The sequence below is a fragment of the Thermobia domestica genome, chromosome 12 (assembly GCF_964235325.1).
Source record: "Thermobia domestica chromosome 12, izTheDome1.hap1.1, whole genome shotgun sequence".
NCBI classification, from domain to species: Eukaryota; Metazoa; Arthropoda; class Insecta; order Zygentoma; family Lepismatidae; genus Thermobia; species Thermobia domestica.
Genome location: NC_137465.1, coordinates 11056134 through 11082026, shown reverse-complemented (window position 1 = coordinate 11082026; position 25893 = coordinate 11056134). Strand labels below are relative to the sequence as shown.

The 25893-nt window shown below is 34.1% G+C and overlaps 1 protein-coding gene and 1 long non-coding RNA gene across 11 annotated transcripts in view; one reads left to right on the top strand and one right to left on the bottom strand.

The window, feature by feature from the left end:
- The first annotated feature begins 366 nt into the window (after positions 1–366).
- Positions 367–25893, top strand: part of LOC145666335 (uncharacterized) — a 113374-nt gene continuing 87847 nt past the window's right edge. Inside the window, exon 1 of the long non-coding RNA XR_014127718.1 lies at positions 367–754. This is a non-coding gene — a long non-coding RNA (uncharacterized LOC145666335). The remainder of the gene's footprint in view (positions 755–25893) is intronic.
- LOC145666333 (uncharacterized) overlaps positions 10902–25893 on the bottom strand; it is a 147862-nt gene continuing 132870 nt past the window's right edge. For 8 of the 10 annotated variants that reach the window (XM_081733450.1, XM_081733446.1, XM_081733452.1 and 5 more), the window contains exon 3: positions 10902–18166. In XM_081733450.1, coding sequence (XP_081589576.1) covers positions 17020–18166 — 1147 coding nt within the window. In that variant the 3' untranslated portion in view covers positions 10902–17019. The remainder of the gene's footprint in view (positions 18167–25893) is intronic. The other 2 variants (XM_081733444.1, XM_081733443.1) reach the window with 1 other exon arrangement.

The window sequence follows — 25893 nt, the reverse complement described above, 5'->3', positions numbered from 1 at the left end:
GTATCGGAATTTGTCGTACTTGAGTAACTCATAACCATAGTGATACTTTGAAATAGTAATGGTTTTGTTTTTCAAGTTCTCGAGTATAGGAAAAAATATCATATAGGAGTAAGTGGATCATAGTTTTATTAATTTAAAATAATTCTCTTATATTTGAAACTGTACAAATCTAGTAGTGTGTAATATACACTTCCAAGACTTCGGTCAGGGGCGTGTAGTACATATTACCGCTGTTACCGGCGGTAACGATAAAAATATGACAGTTTTCCGTTGTTTTCGTATGTCTTTAAATTTAATCATCAACATGGGAAGATGTTTACATATTTTCCTTTTCTTTCTTTCTTTTTTTTTAAAAAAAAAAAGGTTCGGACGGCCTATACCGCATTTACAATGTGAATGAACGCAACATGCCAGCGCCAAATAGGAACATACTGTTGTTGATACCGCGGATTTCAGAGGTAACGAGAACCCCGATAGCGGTCATTCACTCCAGTAGCACCTTTCAGTGTGCCAGCCAGAAGCATCCTGCGCGCTCGTATTTGGACTTTCGGAATGGCCCTTTATGTTATCGTTCGGCTGAGTGGATCAGGAAAAAATAGGAACGTTCCCTGGCAAAACGAGGAGAATCTAGAATATCATCAGCATGTTTATTCTACTCGCTATAGAGGATCGAGCTGGTAGTGATTCAACTACTGTTTCGTTTGCTTTCCCATTCCAAGGATGGAAACTTGGCTGTAATTTCCGTATCCGTAAGGTTGTCTTAACAGTATACAATTTCAGACAAATATAAGTAGCAGGTTTTTCATAGTAATAGCATTAAACATCTTCTACTGTGAGACCGTATGTTCCTAAGTGTATTGTTTATATGTTAAAATATAGTTTTCGCATGACTATATGTTAATATGCTATCTTTAAATTTGAATAATATATCAACAGAGAACAAGGACATATTCAATAGGATATTCTAACAAACAAACTTAATATAGGTTTGCTTTCCTACAAAATAGTTTCATATTGACTGTTAATTTGAGCTATGCGAATTTATTATTATTATTATTATTATTATTATTATTCAGATTTTATTTCTCCGCCAAGTGAACTTCTGAACTGTGTCATTAAATATACAGGAATGCCCATCGATGAAACACATTGTGCTATATGTGAACTGTTTCAAGATCAAGGGGAAATAGTAAGTTTTAATGATACAATTAGGGAGAAGTAAAGATTTTCCCGGCGCTTCTTCTAATTCGAATACTTATTATTATTTAGAATTTATGCTAATTAACTTGAAAATATTTTGTTTTTAATTTAGTTTAGAATACTTTCGATTCAGGAAATTTTCACCTCTAGCCTCTAGCATACTAGTTGAATTTGCACTTTGATGCAATTTGATATGTTGAAAAAGAACTGTGCAATCGTCTTCATCATACCGTAGTTTGACTGTCCCAAATTGTGTTTGACTGTCTAATTTTCATTACGGAAAACTTGTTGCTCAAACATAGCCTCTAGTTGAACAAAGATATACAGAAGTCTATTTTTTTTCATTGTTATGCCCATAGGTTTAATTTAGTTTTGAGAAAGTTAATTGACTGTACAAAAGGGCGTAAGTTTTTTTTAACTATGTTGTCACTTGCTTCTTTTTTCTCAAAGTCTTCAAAAAGAACAAATGCTTTGGACTATATAGTCAACAAAAGTATCCCAACAGCTTTAAACAAAAAATGGAACTATAGATGTAGGATAAGTGATGTCCTGTATAGCTTTAAAGATAAACTGTTAGGACTTTAAATTCATGACGGAAACATCGACGAATGGGATTCTCAAACCAGAGTTCGTGCAGTAAAATTCTACCAAACCCTTCAAAGTTTTGACTTCATTTTTTTTTATTTGAACTGTTTTCTGTTATAGCATCAAGATAAGAAATCTTGTTCAATATCTTACAGAAGAAAATTCATGACGTAGGTTACTGCAGAAAGAAAATAGATTACTTTGAAGAATATCCAGAATCATTGAGAGACAGTTTCGATTATATTTAGTAAAAAAATGGAAGAACCTGAAGAGCCACACTTTTCAAAAAGATGAAGGTAACTGAAGTAGGATTTGACCCCTCTCTCTCTAAAAAAAAAAAAAAAAAAAAAAAAGTCGTTGTCAGTGCCTATAGTTTAAAATGGTTGATACGCTCGGAAAAAAGTACGATATTTTCTGATATTGAAAACTGTAGATAAGTACTTGTAATATCAACAACCGGTAACAATCGTCAAAGTGTCACTCACGCCACTGACTTCGGTTTATTACTTTTATATAATATAGATCGTATTCATAGGATACTTTATAATTAGAAGTCAATTCCTTCTTTTAACCGTGAGAAAGAAATTTCAGTAAACGCATTATTCATAAGTGATCTCTATTACGAACATAACTTTAAAATCCAAGGTACTAAAGAAAATAAAAAATCTAAACTTAACTCCTGGCTCAACAACCCGTTAAATTTTGAGTCTAAGATGAACTTCCTTTCAATATGGGGCATGACTGGACAGTGCGAAAACACCCAGCGTCTTCAGATCGGCTTTGTTGACCAAAGTTCGCTAGCTCTTTTTTTTTTTTTTTTTTTAGGTAACTAACCATTTTCTTTTACGATGATGAGTCAATATGGAAAGCCGGAGCAATATGGATCCCCAACTAGGAATCGAACTTGGGACCAGGAATCAAGAATCAAGCACATCATAGGCACGCGCGGCAACAACATTTTTTTAACGAAGGAAACCGCCTTTATCACATTAGAGTCCCTATTTTAACCCTAAAATGCATTTTGATGTCAATTGGCATCATAGTGAATCAATAACAGTAACAATAATAATGATATTTTTTAAAATGTATACATTAGCGCTGATGCCATGTGGCACCAATGGAGTTAAGCTTTCTACTACACAGTTTTCATTTAGTGTCATAGGTCGGACAGAGAGTGTCAGAGAATGTTAAAAAGCATATAGAAAGCACAAAACGTGCAAAGTCGTTACTTGTAAAGTTTTTAACAAAACCTTTTTTGTTCTCTTAACATTAAAAAAAAAACAACTGTTTCACAATCTTCCATACTACGTTTTCTGTTGATATCCACACTAAACTCTGTTTTCACTAGTGTAATACAACCAGGACTTGATACCCCAGAAGTAAAAACATAAAAAATCATATTGTTAGATATTATTTACATTTATCTACGTAATTCATAAAGAAAGAAAGAAGAAAAATAGTTTGAAGTTCATTCATAACTGGTGTTATATTTTGGATTTATTAGCTCACATATTAAAGGCACTGATTTAGTTGTATGGGGAAAGCCAGGTAAATTTCTCCTTTCCAGCTTTCTCTTCCCTAGCACTAACTTAATTACTGTTTTCTCAGGCTGGCAAGAATACTTTCCACTCTAGAAATTCTAGGTTTAGTTGATGATGATCCAGTAATTTGGCATCGTGTAGTATCCAAAGATGATGGGATTGAAAAGAGATAAAATCTCATTAAAACTGGTATAAATAACCATTCTAAAAATTCTGAAAGCATCTTTTCAATGTCAACTAATATATGACCAGTATAATAATAATAATAATAATAATAATAATAATAATAATAATAATAATAATAATAATAATAATAATTTATTATTATTATTGTCATTTTACGCATCAGAATTTGAAGGATTTATATATGATACATATATTCATGTAAGTAGTCACTATTTGTTACGGACTCAGTTGGTCTTCCCCTCTAGTAAATTCACAAATAAAACATTGATTACCAAAACTGTAACACAACTTCACTTTTTATTTTTATTATTATTATTTTCTTTACTCAGTACGCAGATGTACTTTGTATTCTCAGTATTACAGTGAGACGAAGCAAATATTCACTTACATTTTTATTTCTTCAAATTTATCGTACATAGTACTTGTATTCAAGAGGATCTTAATTTTGTCTGTAATTATGTATTTAGGCCTACTAGAAAATGCAATTCTTACCTCAAACTGTCTCCTTCTTGAGTTTCTTATGGTAGATGATGATCCTTGAGTTGAAGTTGGCCCAGGTTCTTCGATATTACTACCTTCTTGCTCTCCACGAGTTGTTGGATGCTTGGTATTTATATGCTGCCACAGACCTCCTATACTTCTTCCGCTTTTCACCACTCTTCCACAATATTTACATTAGGCACTATTATGTGTTTTTTAAAATTATTTCTACACTTCAGATCGACCCATTATGACTATATTAGTAATCAAATCTTTAGCACTGAAAATACGTCGGGAACAAATCAACGATTAGTTGACATTTTGCTACGGAAGCAACTATAGCTGTCGGAGCGTGTATGCAATATTAGAACTACTGAAATTTTGAGTCTAACCGAGAGAATTAGTTGAAATTAGCTGCACGATTGAATTAGAATTTTTTCTGCAATTCATATATATCCCCGTGAAAACAGGGTGTTTGGGAGATATCGTGGGATCGAGTTTGGTACAAAGATCACAGAATTTCTAGTAACCAATTTTTCAAGGAAAATTCCCGATAAAGAATCTTCTCGTGGGAAAGCAAAGTCTTATATTTTCATTGTATAGTAACGAAACAATTTGGACCAAAACACAGTAAAATTCTTGCAAAGTTTCGAGACGATAGGCAATTATTAAATTTCTCACTGAATTATGGTAACAAAGGATAAGGTTAGTTCTTTCCCACACTCCTGACAAAATAGAAACTGCGCTTTACTTGTAATTTTATTCACGTATTGTGGACATTTATAGAGACGAAAAGATAAAAATCTGTAAACATCGTATCTTTCTATTAGCACTGTGTGTCATATGTGACTCTTCTGGGTTCGAAACTTTTAGTAGTATAACAAAGCAACGCTTTAAGACAACTTCCCTCTATGTGAATGTATTTCTTTCGGCGTTTACATGATAATGAAAATCAATTTACATGAAATCCATCGTCAAACGACTGCAGATTAAAAATAATAATAATAGGATGAAGATTCTCTGTGAAAGGCGATTAAATATGACAAACATTTTTTTTTAAATCCTCGTAGACAATTTCTCTCAGGGCAATTTGTTAGTAAAGTATATTTTTCATTTTTATTATCTCTGTACTTGGCGACTGAATGGTCCGTCTACTGTTAACCATGACTCTACATTTCTTTTCTCTCTCTATCGATAATTAAGTTCCTACATTGCGTATCTTAAACAACTGATTTTCATTTCATGGGAAAAATGTATCTAGTGGTAGGTTTACCAGATTTTTATTTAGTCAATTGAGGACACCTTTTTTAAAGTCAAGTTCGTGATTACGAAAATATATAAACCAAACTAAATAATTTAGAAACATTTAATTTCATCATAAACCAGGCATGTCCAACCCCTAGACCGCGAGCCACATGGATATTCTCAAAGTTTTTTGATGTAAATGGAAAAGCAATAAAATTTTAAATTCTATTACAATTACTTGCTACTGTGTATTTGCGACTAGAAAACTTCAGTTCTGGTATCTAATTTTTAGAGAATAAGTTAGCAAATTTGTAAAATCTGGATCTTTCAAACATCACCGTTTATCATATATATATATATATATATATATATATATATATATATATATATATATATATATATATATATATATATATATATTAGGGTGGTCCTTAATTTTTGATTTCCTAATTTCTTTGGACTCACCCCCTAAAATGGTTCCATATGGGACTAAATTAAGGAAGGAGAAAAATTAACTTCATTGAATAATATTAAATGGTGCCCCAAGCGACCTAAAATTTTGAATCCGATTACAGTACATAATATATGGAAAAAATCTGGAATAAAATCTTGTAATTTAGAAACGGCTTAAGGGAACGCAAAAATACCCTGGATAATGGAACTAGAGGAAGAAACACATCTAGTGTTGTATAGTATTGTCACAGCGGCCATCTTGAAGTCCGCCATCTTGGATTCAGATCAAAATTTTTAAATAGGAAGAGGGTCATGTGACATATTGTTTTGAGGTGGCGTTTCACCAGAAACACAAATCTGGCAGTATTTTAAAGATAGCTTTAGTCGTCTAAGAATTATTACCTGTGAAAATATTTCTCTTTTTCACAAGTAATAACTCTTACACAACTAAATGTAAAGACATGAGTTTGGCTCGAAAAGAACAAGAGGGATATGCGGGGCTTCATTAGAAAGAGGAACGCAAAAGAAAAATGCACTTCTGAAAATGATTTGTATGAATTTTACACCAAAACACTCGGAGGTAAGCATTTCAAGAAATGAAGAGGAAAACCCAGTTGAGTACCGGTATGTAAGATAAAATGTAAATATGTGCCTGTGTGCGCCCGGACCCTGCAAGAGATGTAAAAGGGGAAAAACTAATTTTAAAACTCCAAGACAGGTTGCTGCTCTTTATCGATACAAGTCCACTGATAGAACGAGAATATACATATTCTGACAGCGAAGGCAGAAACATTAGGCCATAATGTAAAGGAACTAGTAATAAATATGCATCGATGCTGAGAGATAATCCGTAGCGAAGTTGCATAAGACCACAAAAACAATTTCGGAGTGCATCAAGTGCGTTAGTTGTGCAATGAGACAGAAAACTACTGCCGAATTTGACAGGTAGAGAGACTGTCGACGGGTTATCAATATTTATTACAGGAGATGCTCATTAGAGGCTAATTGGTGTTCTCAGTTTGTCATCATGAAGAGGAGAACGAACATATTATTTCTACTACAGTTCATTAGCTTGAAGAATGGAACTTGGTAAAGTTCGTGCAGGCAGTTTGTTGTCACACTATTCCCTGCAATATGTGTCATGTGAACGGTGCTTTCATTCTCCTAGAGCAGATGCTCCAAAATGATCTTCTATACCTTCCTTGTAGACACTACATTTATGAATTGGTTTTAAAATGTGTATTTGACAAGTGTTGTGTTTCGTTGTCTGGACCGGACGTTCCCCTATTTAAGCATTTTCAGAACGATTGGTCTAAAATAGATTGTACTAACTTTATTCCAGAATTGATGATGATAATGACGTAAGGAACAACATTTCAGATGTAAGAAATGAAGTATTGAATTTTGCTATCAAACTTGTAGAAGCAGGACACCGCAGAGAAGATTACAGTAAATTTTTAGAACTGACATTCTTGGATGGCATACCTCCTCGAAGAGTTTTCTTTCGTTTGCCTGGAGCAATTCACCATTCAAGGTAGATGGGAAAAGCAATATACTGTTTAAAAATATTTCTCTTTCGCCAATATTTTCGTTTAACGAAGCAAATAGAAACGGGTCTTCGCAATGCATGAATTTTTCTGATACGACTATATGTCCAAGCTTGATTTAAATGTGATCAAGTATCCCATTCACCATTACAAGACCTGCAATTTTTGAAAGCTTTGTACAGTTATAGGCAAATAGACAATGAATTATCTGAAGTGGCCCTTTCTAAATTTTCTCGGCATCTCTGGTACTTGAAGGAGGAATACGTAGCATTGGAGTTTTTTGATGATGAAGTTAACATAGTGGAAAAACAAAAATTGGTTGAAAGAATTAAAACTGTAAGGAGAGACCGTGAATCAGCAAAGAGGCTTGACGCAAGGATAATATCATAAAAATTCTTGCTAAAAGAGAAATCAGTGATTTTGATACAACAAACAATTTTTTCTCGTGAGATTTAAAATACCCAAAGGGTTTCTTGAGTGTGATCCGATTTCATGGAAAGATAACAATGACTATCTTCAAGGAAAGACAATAGTTAAATTCATCTCCGTAATAAACGATGCAGCAGAAAGGGGAGTGAAACTAACAGAAGATTACAACATCGTTTTTACGAAAAATGAGTATCAGAAAAAGTTTATTTTGCACATAGTGAATTCTCATAGATAATCTTTTCCTAGATGTGACAAAAGTGAACTGTGTAGTATATAAGATTGAAAACCTATTGAAAACTTACCCCAAAGCTACAGTACTACATAAATAAGGGATTTTTCAATTTCTTCTATGTTATATTTTTTCTTTTTCCTTATAATGGTCTATGAATCATCTTGATGGAAAAACGTATTGGTAGTTCATGGGGAAACAAAGATTTAACTTTCTCTAGCAGTTTGTTTCCAGTTTATGTAAAATACTTCCAAAATTCTTACAAATCTGTGGTCCATAACTACAATAAAATAACATTACATCGAAGCATTTCGTTTTTCACACGTAATAACTCTTACAAGATTATTAGTAGCTTGAAAATAATACGAGATTTGTGCTTCTGGGAAAACGCCACCTCAAAATGATATGTAACATGACCCTCTTCCTATTTGAAAATTTTGACCTGAATTCAAGATGGCGCACTTTAAGATGGCCGTCATAATAATGCTATACAAAATTAGGTTGGCCATTTCCTCTAGTTCCATTATCCAAGATATCTTTCCATCCCTTAAGTCGTTTGTAAATTACAAGAGTTTATTCCAACTTTTCCCCATATACTATGTATTGTAAACGCATTCAAAATTTGAGGTCGTTTCGGGCACCATTTAAAATTCAATGGATCTAATCTTTCTCCTGGCTTAATTTTGTCCCATATGGAACCATTTTAGAGGGTGAGTTCAAGGAAATTCCTAAATTTATTTTTGCCCATATAAATAAGGACCACCCTAATATATATATATATATATATATATATATATATATATATATATATATATATATATATATATATATATATATATATATATAAATTGTGCAAAGCAGCGATATGCCCAGCTTCTCAAGTGGCCCGATGTACATAAACTGTCGATCACCAGTGTCAAAAGCTGTAACGTTCAACAATCCTTCAACCAGCGGCAGTACATACATACCCAAATATATAAATTCCACACATATCATTACATAGGCCTGCATTATTTCAGTTATGTCATGTTTTTCAACATTGGACGATAGATTCCTATGTATCTTGGTGCGCTTAATCCAAAAATGATCTTAGTTTTTGTACATCACGTCAGAATTGTTTGCAAATCGTAAGTGTCGCAATGTGTTATATGTCTAAAAGCATCACAAATATGTAACGTATGGACAGATATCAGGACATAGGAAATGTTTACATCTGTTTGTTTATGATAACAACGAATCTTTTGCAACGTAAACCGGCAGATGCAGCACTTGCATCATTTAACGTGGTGCACACTACAACTGTTAGTGCTGGTGCAACCGTGTATCTCGCGTATTTCGGTGTACAAGCAGGACACCGAAACAAAACTTGGGCTCCCCACTAGATTTGCTATACATTTGTTGAAGGACTAAGACGGTGGTTAACGGGAGAACAACAGGCTTTCAGATTTCGCGTTTCGAGGGTGTGGCGCAAGCCACAAAATCACAGTGCTGATTGTGGCGTTTGTTGAACCAATGTTTACGGTTTCAATATCAAGACTAAAAGAAACATTCTCTCCAAAGTGCCATCGGCGTCATGTCCTTTTCTATTAGACCTACTATTAAAATAAATAATTCTATTCATAATTTACACAGTAATGGAATAAACTTTATTTTTTACACGATATAATTATGAAAATTCGCTTTACACTATTTATCTTGCCATGGTACTCCGGTGTACCGTGGCACACCGTTTGCGAACCACTGCTTTATACCGTCAGTAGCATAAATGTCTAACGTTATTCTTTCATACTTCTACTGCAAGTAAGTCTTGCAAGCAATTGCTTATTCGTACCAGGAGCTGAAGTTTAAGAAATATACTAAATACACAACTTTCGATCTCAACCGTAATTTTATGTAATGAAACGAGTTTGTCCTCTGGAAAATCATAACTAACGCCATCAATTTCATGTTTCTTTTCATAGTTCCGGACGAACTGCGATCAACTATCGGACTCTCGATTGAATTGTAAATCCTGGATTGTCCAGGCTAATCCCGGATGTCTGGTAATTCTATCTACTGGAATCCACCTTATGATTTTCAAAAACTTCTACTACCGGTATTATACTGAATATAAAAAAGATACTTATATTTATGACAGTATAACTGGAGATTAATCTCCGCTTAAACAGTGTGTTAAATGGGTTACATTCTGTTCTGACCCAATGCATTCTGAACTTTCGCTACACGCTCCTTTATTATCACTTTATCTTACTGTATTTTTGATCTGTTCACCAATCAATATTTCTCATGCAACTTGTACGTCTATTAAGCGCATAATAGCAAATCTTCATCTCCATAAAATACGATGAAAAAAATGTCCTACAGATTCTACTATTAAATTTCTTGACACTAGATGATAAAAGATTTTGCTCGAGGTAGTAACCAAAATTGGACCGCCGATCTGGGTCAACTTGCTTTGTACGAATAGCTTGTGTAAATTTTTTGTAACTTGATCCATCTCTGATATAAATTTTCATTTCACAAATAATGAAGATTTAACATAGAATCATAATTAACGATATTTTTCTGAAATTCGGAACTTCTCCTAATTCCGACCTTTTTCGGAATTTTTTATAATTCTGGATTTTTTCGAAATCCGGAAAGTGAAATTCCGGAAAATTTTGGCCTTCCTAGCTTTTACTTACTTGACCTATTCTACAAAATCGATTTTAATTTATAGTTAAATTTTTGCGAATTTGGTTTAAGCTTTATATGTGAAATATCATTGTGAGTCTGCCACATGAAAGTACTAAATATTTGCCACTGTTTTTAATTTACTAATACCAGAGATATTATCTATCACAAGAGAAACTGTATGTTTTTGCGGGATAGTGTCTTTCGCCCCTTACTATGAGAATTAAATCAGTATGCATATCTTTCTACCACATCGTGATTTAATTAAATGTTTTAAAGGTTTTTAAATATTTTCAGGTAGTTGCCCTCATACAATTCTTACTAAGTACATCGAACACATTCTTCATTAACTAAACAACTATATTCAAATTTATTATTATAACAGATCATTATTAATAGTTTCCTTTCTACAAGACCCCGTTTTACATCCTCTTCCTTGTGAGAATCCAAGTTTAATATTCCTTTGGTAATGTACTATAAATTCCATGTAGTTTCCATAATTTCAGGAAAAATAAACTGTAACAACAGGAATCTTTTCATTAGAATTGTTCAAAAATTTGTGTCCAAAAGTTTAATCAATAACAGTTACTTCACATTAATTAATTACTCTACATTAATTAACTGTAAAGACACTTACCTTGTTTAATTACAGTCTTCTTAGCATTTTTATCTTCGTATACAACTTTGAATCATGAAGTCTAAAGTTCACAAATAAATAACACTATTGTAAAAGATCAATTAACCCTGGATTACAAACCTTATTTTGTGGCTACGTGGTTACAAAGCATTCGTAAATTTTACGACTCAATTTTAGTCTTTTTATTATTTCTGTATATATTATCATTTTTTAAGTCTAATAGTGGGCTTGTTTATAGAATTATTCGACAATAATATTGGAATACTTTATTGAACAAGTACATGTAAAAAGTTATGTATATAACTTGCTAGCTGTATACTTGAATTGCAAATATGACATTATGAAGATACAGTTACATTTATGTGGGAAAATTGTCTTATAGATATTACAATAATAGATAATTAAAGTAAAAGGACCAAGGCAACTAAAAAACGTAGCACTTTGCATATCAACTTCGAAAAAAGTAATTAGGTGCAAACTTGAAAGTTGTCATTCCAATCTTTTTCATTTTTCCTCGCCACTCACCACACAACAAACAGCTCTATTTGCAGCACAAATCGCCTTCCTTTAGTGCCTACACAAGTTTGTTGTCATTCTCCTTTTCCCTGATGGTCAGTAAAAACAAGTTTTTCATATTTATTGTGGCGGGTTTGCCATAGGATTAGTGATGTGGATGCTCTTCACTAGCAGTATTACTAGTCTTCATCACAAGATATAAAACAACATTCTTATTTAATTATTTTCACGTTCTTCGTCACTGTCTCCCATAGTTTCTCCACCAACGAAAACCAGAAATAATTACAATACTGTGACCCAACTCTTTGCACTGTTTATAGTCCAAAAACACTCCTTTAATGTTAAAAACAAGAAAGTAGGTTTGTCAAAATTTTTGAAAAAACTAACGTGGTTACAAACCTTTCTTAAAAATTACAACTAGCCCATCAAAATATGCATGATAAAACTGACTGACACAGTTGTAAAACCAAAACTAGCCTCTGCTGTGCGAGATAGGAAGGTATTGGGGAGGAGGCCGGCCGCGCATTCGCGGTTCAGCGAATTCAACAATTTGGAACATGTTGCTTCGTAAAATTTACGAATGGTTTGTAATCCAGGGTTAAAGTTGCGTTCCAAAACCCGTATACACCATTTTACATACTCAACAAACAGAATTAAAGATACTAAAATTAGCAAAGGATTGTAGTTAATTTTTATCGTATCATAAAACAATGAAGAAGAAAAAAAATAATAAAATGACTGTTTATATATGAACCAAGGAAAAAAGATTAAATTTTCATACGAAAAAAATTAGAAACATAACGAAATTCATCTCCCAAAACTGAATAAAGAAACACACACACACAAGTAACTATTACTGTTTCCTAGAAGTCCAGACGATGCAGTATCGATTGTACTAGATTTTGTCGTTAGTGCTTTCTGGGGAATTAACGTGAAGTTTACCATCTTAATTTTTTTCTTTTTGCTCCTAGGATCGAAACTATTGAAGCATTAACGTTCGGATTTGGTGCTTTGAGAAGTATTAACGATTGCACTAGAAGAGATTATTAGTGCTTTTGAATTTGGCGGAAGTTTAACTCAAAGAAAAATTCCCAATGTTTTTCTTACGTGAGTTTCGTCACATACAATTTGCCATATCTACACTAATAGTGAAGCACTAACGAAACTATTAGTGTTTTCTAGAAGCACCAACAATGTACTATCAATTGCACTAGGTTTCATTGTTAGTGTTTACTAGGGGACTAACTTGACGTTTATCCTTTCAAAATTTCTTGCTTCTAGTGTCCAAACTATTGCAGCACTAATGTTTCGACTTGGTGTTCTAAGAAGCACTAACGATTGCCTAGAATATACTGTTAGTGCTTTTGAATTTGGCGGGAATTTGACCCAATGAAAAATTCCTTATGTATTCCTTATGGGAGTTTCGTGACATATTATTGGGCACATTTACACTAATAGTGAAGCACTAGCGAAACTATTAGTTTTCTGAAAGCAATAATGATGCACTAGTTTTAATCGTTAGTGCTTTCTGGGGGGGGCTAACGTGAAATTGTCCCCCCAATTTTTTTGCTTGTAGCGTCCAAACTATTGAAGCACTAATGTTGGGAGTTGGTGTTCTAAGAAGCACTAACGATTGCACTAGAAGAGATCATTAGTGCTCCTATGAAGGGGGGCAACTTCTCGGAGGTCAATTACAGCAGGATTGATCCAAATACTTATAGCATGCAATGAGCCAAATGGACAAAATTATAACTTAAAAAGCAAGATATTTTAAGATTAGTACACTTTCCATATAGGAACAAGTAGTGAAGTGGAAAATAATACGTCACAGACGGAAGTTACAAACACTGTGAAAATCTAGGGTTGGTAAGAACTTCGTCTTGTACCTCTAGTTCAGGTAGTGTGTATAATGAGTAGGAGCTCTCCGTCTTCAACGTTGAAGGTTCACGCTAGTGGCCCGTTACTCTACGCGACGATCTTCTGATCTTGTGGGGTATTCCTAAAAGGCCCAATGGAGTCCGCACATCAGTCCCCTAGTAGCAAGAAAGTCTTCCAGCCAGTTGGCACGTGCTTGGCGTGTGGCTCTCTACGCTTGCACTTGAAACGCATGCTTTCATACAACCTACCTTTTGTTGTGCTTTTAAGCGACACTTTAGATAATATGTGGAGTATCATAGCACCACTGACCGTTTGACTATTGACTTGGCTCTGTAAAACGCGTACGTCAAACTTGAATGGAACACTGAATTCAAGGTTGTCCCCACGTAACTTCGTTACTGGAATCCACTTTGCGGCATGCTTGCACGTTTTCCAATCAAGCTAGATGCAAGCTTGGCCAACTTGCAATTCAAGGTTACAGCAAGTGGTTTGCTAGTTGGCAATGCTATTAAGGTCTAGAGTCCGAAGAGGAGGAACTGGGAAGAACTGCAGCCGGAGTACCTCTGCATCTTATTTGTCTGTCGACGAAGACGTTGTTTTGTAATAGAATTCAAATTCAATTTCTGTCCTTTCATTTCAAGAAAGCATGCAATTTTAGTTACTGAACCTTTAAGCGTATTCTGATGCGTTCCTTGTAAGAGTCTTTGATATTTAATTCTAGATTTTTCTGCATAAGTTCATTTACTTTATTTAAGTGCTTTAGTTACCCTTCCTGGTAGCCGGTAAATGTACATTAGACATTACTGTACCGAAAACAAAAGTGAACAGAGGAAAAAGGTGACATGTGATCTATAAATATTTCAATTGGGTCAGGTTGTTCCTCTGGTAGAAACATAGTTTATTTTACAGAGGGATCAATAAATATTGCAAAAATGCAACATCCACGAAGGAATGCTTTCAGCTCTTTATCAGTGAAATAATTGTATATAAAATATTGCTGCATACAAGTGATCAAATTGAGAAGGTGTCTGCTAACTACCAGCATCAGAGCAATACAGGATCTATGAGCATATCTAGGCCTCTAAGGTTTATCTGCCGTATTAAAAAAAAAAAAAACAATCATCTTCAATTGTCAAAATGTTCAATAATCGTCTATGTAGAACAAAGTTCAAAGCAACAACAAGTGCTGAAAAATACAAGTTCTTTGTCAATTGCTTACATTTCTATGACAAAGCTACGTGTGATGGAAAAAAGAAAGCAGTTTTGAGCCAATATTTTAGGTATGGAATAATTTTGTTCTTAACTGTACGAAAATGTACCAGCTAGATTCAGTCGTGGCTATTGAGGAACAGTTACTTACATTTCGTAGGAAGTATCAGTTCCGGATGTACATCCCTTGTATTCCAAGCAAATACGAAAAAGAAAATGTAATGAAGTATGTACAAATTTTATGGGAAATGCAATACCATATCTTGGAAAAAGTTTAAATTCAGGCCGACTTTCTTTAGTTGAGTATTGCGGAAACAGATAACAAAACCATTCCACGGCTCAAACAGAAACGTGACGATCGACAATTGTTTTACCAGTTTTAGGTTCTCAAGTGAAGATGTAGAGCCCCGTTCAACTTGATTAGTTTCAGGACAATTCGATCAAACAAGATAAACCTATAGTAGGAAGTGGCAAGTTGCAATATCGATCTTCTGTTTTGATAACCAGATAATTCTAGCGTGCTACAAACCAGTCAAATAAGGTAATTTTCCTATTATCCACTACGCATAAAGACGTGGCTCTAGATCCTGAAATCAGATACTTATTGTTAAAACTTATGCTACAAAGAGAACCATTGACACAAGTTTACAACAACGTAACCTCAAGTAAGAAGAAAACACGCAGCCTCTTTGTTGTATGCCATGCTGAATATTGCATTCGTGAATGAAAGTGTCACATATTGAACTAACATGTTCCATAGGCGACAGAAACCCCTCTCAAGAAAAGAACTCATGAAAGTCCTATGCCACGCACAGTGATCTCCTCACATGTAAACACATCTGCCAGCCCTTTATTGCAAAGTTGAATTGTTGGTGTGGAACGTACGCCACAACCACCTGGGGGTCCATGTCCAAGAAAGTTTGTTATTACTGCCCATCTGCAAAACGGAGTATTACTACCATGTACTGTAATTACTGGAAAGGCTTATATGTGCTGAACACACAAGAAAAACGCTGTATCCATTGTGACTTGGACTAAGATGTGCAAGGCTAGATTTGAAGTTAAGATGTAATAAAAATTACACTGTAATTACCACGATTTTAATGTTTTAAGAAAGACAAAATGGTGTTCTGAAAAGTAAATTACAGAAATATTGAAAACTTTGATTTTTACGTCCCACAGATATGTCTGCTAGGCTAAAGGAGACGGTGATGACGAGAAATGAATGAAATAGCGGAATGAAGAAAGTGGAAGAATCTTGAGAAAATCCACGTACACGATGTTTTTCCACAGTAAAGTTCTTTGGGCGAGCTGGAATCTAACCAGGGACAACTATTGCGCAATTGAAACTTTTAGATATTGTGATTTTCAGGCATTTGCGCAAGTAGTACAAACCATATAACTCTTTCCTTCACGTTTGTAAAAACCGGAAAGAAAAAATTCGATGATGAAAAATTCGTTTTCTAACTTTAGTTACAAGGAATAAGGTTTTTACCAAGAAATACTGTTGCTTACTTGTATCTTCTGAACAAATAAAAAGCTTAGTATGCTAAAAATTTTACAAATGATTCTAAAGTGATTGCTAGGAAGAATAGTTTTCCAGATTTAATGAAGACATAGCGCGCAATAAAATTCTGTCTACTTTACCACCGTTTTTCGTACATTAATATATTTGAACTACATAGCCTCAAGCATGCCATTTCTACGTATTCTCCAAAATCCTGATATATATGAGTTCAACCTCGGGTTATTATTATAATATTAACAATAATAGGGCTTCATGTTGATCTTTTTTTGATGTTGCAGACCACATTAAATAATATAATCTTAAGGATATTTGCCAGCTCTTTTCATTAAGTTATAGAAGTTACATCTTTGTTTCAAATTAAGCAATTTACCTATTTTTTTCAGTTTCATGTGTAGATATAAGTTTTTGTTTCGATAAAGTGTATTAATATACTCGTAGTACCTACATCGCTGTACATTACTGTTTAAATACTATTTTCTGACATATGATTAATTTGCATATGATTATTGAGGAAACGTATAATATTTTCCAGTTTTAAGTTAGTATGGCTCAATAGGCAATTTTTCTCTAAAGGTTTTGCTAAACTTTTGATGTATGTTAGGTTTTTAACCAGTTGGTGTAAAGAAACGAATTTTCAAGGAGCTTTTCTATCTACTCTGCACATTTTTAACAGTTACAAATTCCTAGGTTTTATGAGTCAGGATGTGCTGTTTTAAACTGTGTTTCTGAGTAAATCCTTTTCCACACTGCTGACACGTATGAGGCTTCTCCGCGGAATGTGTAGCCGTGTGATTTCTCAAAGTCGATATATCATTAAATCCTTTTCCACATTCACGACATTCAAAAGGTCTTTCGTCAGTATGTATTATCATATGCCTTGTTAAATGCGATTTTACACTGAATCCCGTTCCACACACCCGACAAATATGAGATTTTTCCAAAGGAAATTCATCTCCTCTATGGGTTCTCATGTGCAGTTGCAAGTGTGATTTTCGGTTAAATCCTTTTCCACACTCATGACACGTATGAGATTTCGGATTAATGTGTATTAGCATGTGGTCTTTCCAGTGATGCTTCAAACTAAACCCTCTTCCACATTCGTGACAAATGTATGGCTTCTCTCCTCTGTGTGTTAACATGTGAGCATCTAAATAGTTTTTACGAATAAAACCTTTCCCACACTCCTGACACGTATGAGGTTTCTCATCTGTATGTGTTAGCATATGCTGTCGCAAATTTGTTTTGCGATTAAATTCTCTTCCACAGTGTGGACATGAATGAGGTTTCTCATCAGTATGCGTCATCAAGTGCTTTTTCAAGTCTGATTTTTGACAAAATCTTTTTCCACATCCCTGACACATGTGAGGTCTCTCCTCTGAATGTGTTATTATGTGTGTTCCCAAGCTTGATTTATCTTTAAATCTCTTCCCACACACGTGACATATTTGAGGCTTGTGATCTGTGTGTGCTACCGTATGTCTTGTCAAATCATATTTTCGAATAAATGTCTTCCCACACTCCTGACAAACGTGTGGTCTCTCACCTGCATGTGTAATTATGTGCTTTCTCAAGCTCGACTTATTTTTAAAAGGCCTTCCACATTCAGGACATACATGAGGCTTCTCACCTGAATGTGTTATCATGTGTCCTGTGAAATCTGATAACTGATTTAATCTCTTTCCAGAGTGTTCATATATATGGGGTGTCTCTTCCTTATGTGTTCCGGAGTTTTCTCTAGAACTTGATTCCTCATTAAATCCACTACTGCACTCCTCGGAAGTGAGACATTCATGCACTGTATGACTTGCTATGTTCACCGTTCTGCCCTTCCTAAAAAGAGTATATTTAGTGAATATATATATAAAAGTGACGGAGTAGAAATATACAATATGGATAATTTACAGAATATGTGTATTATACATTTAAGAAGACAATTGATACTTCTTTCCAAATATATCTATTATTAATTAATAAAGCAAGTAAAGCTTTCGTTATTCGATCTAATTTGTATGTCTATGCCTTTCTAACCCTGTTTCACGATATCTCGAGTAAAACACATGATTTTGACTAAAATGTACATGACAACATCTGTGTGTTCCCAACTTTGCTTGTATGTGTTTTGCACCCTGATAAAGAAAAATCTTGTGTGTTTTCGGGGCTTAGTGATTTTGTTTGGTGATTCTTTTTGTCTGATCTTTGAAATATTTGAATTAACTTCGTTTGTATTATAGATCATTCATTCATCTGTGTGATACGTAGGTACATATAGAAAGCCATTCAATTATGCTAATTCATTCTAAGGTGTAGATCTAATGCCCCTAGGAATGCATTGGGAAAAAAACATGTATATCAGTTAATTTATTCTCACATGTAAAGAAATTACACTGAACTTAAAATAATTAGGCACTCAGCTAGTGGATAAATATATTAGTTCAGCACCGTCTGTGCAACAACTGCTAAACCTATTAGAAACTAACATTTTGTTTTTTCCTTTGTTTCTCTTCTTTTGCTTGAAAGAAAACCATAGAAAACATTCTTTACAGAAAGTTCGGCATCCACCGAATGTGTTCAAAACTAGTTTTGCCTCTTGATACCCCACCACTTTCTAGTGTAATTTTTTATCTTATTTTCATGTAGGACAGGAATTCCTGTTCTGTATACTCCTTGCAAGACGGGATATGTAGACTTCCAAGGAAATTCAATAATAATTACTACCTGGAATATAGTAGTTGCTTCCAGGGACCCTTGATTTTCGTGTATCATTTTCAGCATTTTAGAATTAAATTAATGATCATGTTCCAACATATGTTACAATGAACACGAGAATATTCATGCAACGTTGACTGGTGACCGAAATTTACTGATATTTGTTCAACATACAAACCTCTAATACTTCTTGATTTAAGTTTTCTCCATAAAATAGAAATTATGTTAGTAATTAGTTTCTTTTTAATTTTAATAAACTTCATATTAATTGCAACATTTTGTAAGGAGATATATTTTTATGTCAACAACATTATTTTTCTTCTAAAACCAGTTTAGAAACGCTTAGCTGTAAGTCCTACATGGCTTAAGTACGCGCAAATTATGAAAATATTAATAGTTTAGAAGAAAATTTAACTAAAGTAGTGCGAACTTCAAGAATTAGTGTCATTCGTGCAATATTAACATATTAAGTGTTATTACATTTCATCCGATTAATACGTAGTACACAGTAGATAAATGTCGTCTTTAATATATCCACTAATAAAATTGGCTTGGTTTGGTTAACTGACTGAGACCATAGTTTATTTATTTTTCCGTCGCGTATCAGATACATTTTCTCAAGGCACTAATGAAAAGTAGGGTTACTGGCTTCGCAAAGTAGTACTTCTGCCTCATGCGATTTGCGGTCTTGTTTTTCCAACTATCACATACGAGGTAGCATAATAAGCATACCCATTTTTATGAATTTTCTTTTCTAAACTCAAAAGAAATATAAAGCGTATCCTTCTAGTTGCGAACGTGCAATTAACTAACAAGTAACATAGTTGAGAACCTATGCCCGCTATCGAAAATGTGGATGGGCTCTAACGTTGGAAAGTTTATATAAAATAGAAGTAGGTTAATATATATGTAATAGTAATAATAAAAACTTATTTGATAGTAAGGCAATTCAGTTAACACTTCTTGCACTTACACAAGTCGGAAAATTTTGAATATTGGAAACATAAGTATATGAATAGGAATAATAGAACCTAAGATTATATTGCAGATTATATATCATGGAAAATCATACCTTGTGTGTCCATTTGATTTACGAATCTCTAACTGTCGCCTAAATAACAATGATTAGTATAAGGCAATTGAGATTGTGTGTATAAATATTTAGACCAGCTGTGCAGAATTCAAGAGTTATATGTAATCCGTTTTCATTTAAAAAAGAACATACTCTCGATTGGTAAAAGTGAATTGTTAAAATTGGTTTCGAAATTTTGTGTATTACTGCGAACAAACACAGTGTTTATTTAATAAGAGTAAGTAGGTCCATTATCCCGCTGTTCAACAATGACATATATCCATATATTCGTTTATCATTCTAACGTACTTTAAATCAAATACACTGATTGGAAAAGGGACTATCCTGCCAGCCAATCACAAACCAGCATTTATTTGCTTTATATCGTATCTCTAGGTAGAAATTCTCTAAACAATGTAGATACCGTACACAAATAACAGTACCTAAGGCCTTATGCAGAGTCCTTCTGACGCGTAACTAGCGTTATACTAAAGAATTGTGAATATAATATGCTTCCTGAAGTTTTCGGGCCTTTAGTATGACGCTAATCGTACCTCAAAACGACTCTGCATACGGCTCTTAATGTTTAATTATAGAAAAATTTAGATTATCATTATTTTAGTCACGATACTACATTATTTTTATGCTCTTCCTGTAAACTACCAATATTTTTCTGAATTTGTGTGTGCTTACCTGATGAACTTTTTTGCAGTAAACTATTATTAAAAGTAAAATTATATAATGCTGTTTACAGACAAAAATATTTACGATGAAGGAACATTGGAGGTAATAGGCAGTGCTTTAAAATTAAAAAAGAAGATAACTAAGCAGAATTATTATATTTAAGCCTTTTCGTACATATATCGGGTGTTCTAAAAATGGCGCCCACGGACCACAGAGCACTACTCTACAGGCCTAAATAAAATGAAAATATTATATGATGGTTTGCCCTCCGCGGCCTTTTTCAGTTGTTATAGAGAAACAAAATTTTACAATGTGGCAACGTCGTGGATTAACTTGGAACAGTTAGCATCCTCTTACAAATACATTAAGCAGTTAAATCGATTGCTACACTTTGTGATGCCAGTATCAGTATATATTACATATCGACTTTAGCTGTCATCTGGAAAGAATCGATGCAACTGTTTGATAATTAGTACACCTACTGTATGGTTCTTTATTTGCGACGTTGCCAAATAGTACAATTCGCGTCTCCAGACGAGTACATATATATTTTTTCCTATATTTTTACTTGTAGGATAGTACTTTGTGAACCCTGGACGCCATTTTTAGAACACCCGATAGATCAGCCTCAATTTCTTTTTAAACACGTTAGATTTATTTCAATTTAATACAGTAAAATTAAATTAAGAAAGCAGTGAAGGTCTGTATATACACATCGAACAAACATGAGTGAAGTTGTACGGTCAGTATAAGTAGCACAAATATATTGGTCATAGAATAATGGTTAACGATGATTGCAACCAACTCAATTTTCATTGGTTTAGCAATCACTTATGATTGACAGGTCGATAGGAGTTGTCAGCTTTGATAAAATAGTCCAGTTTAGAATCAAATAGTGATTCATTCTTGGATCGAAACCTCTGGGAGGATGGTAAAACTGAAACGGTTGTTCAATTTTTGAAGGCCATTTCTAACGCTTTCAGCTGAGATCACCAATTCCTATATAAGATGGTGAACTTCTTTCCAAAGTATTATGAAAACTATTTGTTTTATGCAGATGAAAATTTCTCCAGATGTTAACTTATCCCAATAATATATGTTAACTTTTCTGCTCTTAAACGAGCTCTTTACTTTAAACGAGTTCATTAATATTACCTTTTATAAGGAAATGTCACAACACTGGAAAGAATATATACACAATTCCAAGTATTGGAGAATCAGCAGGGTTTCTTTTTCTGCTCCTGGAGATGCAGATACAATCTCTCCTGATCTATTAGCGCCATTCTTCCTCACTGATTTTCAAAAAGTTAGTAGGGGAGGGAAAAAAGTACGAAATGAGAAAATATCATTATCGAAGTTACGAAATGAGAAAATATCATTATCGAAGTTACGAAATGAGAAAATATCGAAGTTATGCTAGTTGACAACCTGATTATATAGTTCGGAAGATGAAAGGATTGCAGGTGGCATGACTGGGTACTGTCAGAAATAAGACAACCTTATCTACCAACACATATTTTTCCTTGTATTTTATAACAACCCTTGTCAAACAGGGTGCAATTTCCCAATTTTTTTCAACCATTTTTTATCCAAAATTTTGATTCTTGCACTGAACAAAAGGGAGACTCGACAAAGAAAATGCAAACCTTAAAGCATTTTCATTTATATTTTGTTTTCCGAAATAAGGAATCTAACTTTTGAAAACAAAAATTATAACTTTAAAAAATATCTGTGAAGATAAAAGAAAAAATCGTGGAGTTCAGGAGTGTGCGTAACAGTAATACAAAAAAATAAATAAACAAACAAGTAAATAAATAAATATTACAATATTTCTTAGAGTCTAGAATATTTGGACCTGATAGTTATTCCAAGGATAAGAAAATGAAGTATTTTTATTTTGACTGAAAACATCATTTACAGAATTTTATATACATAATGTTTGTGTGTGTGTGTGTGTTACACAGTATTTTGACTCATTTTCCTAACCAACGTTACGCTACATCTTAAGAATATACAATTGTGTCGCTTTTGAACAAAGAGACATTTATCCTTGTTTCCCCTACGTAGTTCATGACACTTCATAATTTTAGGGAAAAACACTGGCAACGCGTAGCACTTCTACTCTCCTGATTCATTTAAAGAACCAATTACCGGTTGGTAGCAAATTGCAGTTATTATTTTCGGCTGAGAAATCTTAAACTCTCAAGCAAATTTGACCGATACATGAACAGTAATGGCCTTGTCGTAAATTAGAATGATCACAAATGGCACGGAATAGATAAAAATATATCTACAGACAGATATATTAGTCAATATATCCACACTAGTGCATATTTCTATTTTGTAGTTGACCATCCAACACAAAAGAGTTAATACTTGATCTGTTGATTTGCGGATGAAACATCGCAACCAAAATCTCGCGGGGGTCTGCGGTGGCTCAGTGGTAGAGCGTTCACCTCTGGTGCTTGGGGTTCCGGGTTCGATCCCAGCCCCCGCCAAGTGAACTTTGTGGTGGACCAACACCGTGCGCGTGGGTTTTCTCGGGGTTCTCCCGTTTCCTCCCACTTTCTTCATTCATCACTCATCATCACCGTCTCCTTTAGCCTAACCGGCATAATCGTGGAACGTAAACTCAAAGATCTCATTTCATTTTTTTTTCAAAATCTCGCGGCCCAAAATCACTCTTGGGGAAAACCTAGCGGCCTACAATTTGGCCTGGCGAAAACCCCGCGAACCAAAACCTCGCATAGCCAAAATCTTGCCGGACTTAATCATGCCTAGCCTGAACTTCGCGGGATAAAACTTAGCCATCTAAAATTTTGTGAGACCAAACATTGCAGTAGTAGGGATTTCTTCTGTATAAAATGTTTAATATATATATTTAAAATATTCACTGTACTTTTATTGAATAATAATTATTATAAATAAATTACAAGACAAAACATAAGAAATGATTTTATTAATTTTTAAAAGAGGAAAAGAAAGATAGGTAAGCAGTTTATTCCCGGATTATTAATATAACACTTGCGTCAAAAACAGATATTCACAGTTCACTCTCATCATTTAATTTAATTAAAACAAATGCAGAATAAATGGGGTGACACTTTTTAAAAATAAATTACGGCTAAAACCTTTAACTCAGAAATGAAGAACTTATCTATGTAGGTGGATACCGTGTAACTCACGTAACTGAGATACTGCACTGAAAAGTGTGATCCATCACCATGATATTGTTCTATGTGAACAATGACATGAACATAGCATTTAGTAATATTATGAAGAGTAGTTTACATTTATGCAACAATGATTTTAGGCTTATTTAGGAAGCTATCGGACTCAATTTCCCCGAAATAATTTTATTATTATTTTTTCGCATTATGTGAACAACAAAAATGCTTCTTACTGCTTCTCAAGCCCCCCTCCGAAACAAGTTCCTAAATACGCCACTGGTTTTGAAAACATTTGAATCGAGATTTTAAGCAGAAATATTTTATAGAAAGTTTAAACCTGAATTAATACAGAAATTAAAACACGTAAGATGTTAGTAACTGTAGTCGTATTGTCGAACGAACACTTAATGGAGCGACACTTGTTAGTTTGTACTGAACGTAGTGTTGTCCAAGAGACTAGAAATTTCTCGTCTCGTCTTGATTGTAATCTCAAAAACGACACGAGAAGTACGTTTTTAAATTTGATCCGAGGGAAGAAACACAACAACTATCGTCTCGTTTTCGAGACAAGAAATTTCTCGAGTCCCGTGGGCGACAATAATTCATCCAAGTCTTGACCTCAAACACGATCTTTTAGTGTTACAGGATTCATATGTAAAAAAAGAAAAAAAAACATGATAAAGTGATGGTACGAAAGCAATGAAGAGCAATTTATCTACGTTTAAAATATGCAAGTCATTACACAATTTACTGCAATAATAAGTATGGTTAAATGTTATTATCACACACTATTCGCGGATCAATCGTGACGCGGAACAGTTGTGATACCTTCCAGATGAAATTAAGAAAAAATAGGGCATAATTTTTTTTACGTAAATTAACAAAACGGTACAACGAAAATTTGAGACAAGAGCGAAATAAGTCTTCGAGGATCGAGAACAGACGACACCTACTCAATTTAGGAGACCAGATGAGAAAACCTTACGTATCGTCTTATGGGAAACACTATGCGAACGTAACAGATAACATTCGTTCTTGTAGTGACTACCTGGCAGAAGTTGGACTTTTTTTTTTGCTACAGAGAATCAATCTGTACGCTATTACTGGGGCATTAGCAAAGAACAGAAAACTGTAGAATGCATTAGGTTTATTATTTAGACATTATATGAAATCTTTGTGTTTTACGTCCCACGCATATGGGGCTGGACTAAAGGAGACGGTAATGATAAGAATGAATGAAATAGTGGAATGAAGAAAATGGGAGGAAAGGGAAGAACCCCGAGGAAACCAACGCGCATGTTTTTCTACCTCAAAGTTCATGTGGCGTGACCTCGGATCGAAACGGGGACACTACACACTACCACTGAGCCACCACAGTCCCCGTTCTTCTTCAAGGCATAATAACTGATGGAAAAGAATTCTTGAAATTTCCATATTCTTAATCTTAATCTGGAGAATTCACGAAAATAGATTTGATGAATATTTCTTCAACCTGGGTTTATTAGACTTCCAAACTATGCTATGCGTAGATATTAGAAGTCTTAATATAACTGCTATGTCCGTCTGTCGTTTAACAGGTATCAGAATAAAAGTGGTAAGAGATACGTAAAAGAATTTTCCGGAATCGTCCTAAGAGTATGTTCCATGTCCTCTGACAATCTTCTAACTAAATCTGAAGTGATAGAGATCGACCACTTATTGGTCATAAATAAAAAACTATAAAAGCTAGCGAGAAGCGGTTTTAGGGAATTGATTCAACGTTTCTGAAAAATATATAATATCCATCCCCATCTCAATATTAAAACCGGAATTAGTAGAAATTTACTACTACTTTCGATTTCAATATTGATTTTCATAGAGCAAAAACGATAAGATATATATCGAGAAGGAGCTCTCGATCGTTTTTTCCTTACACATATATTAAC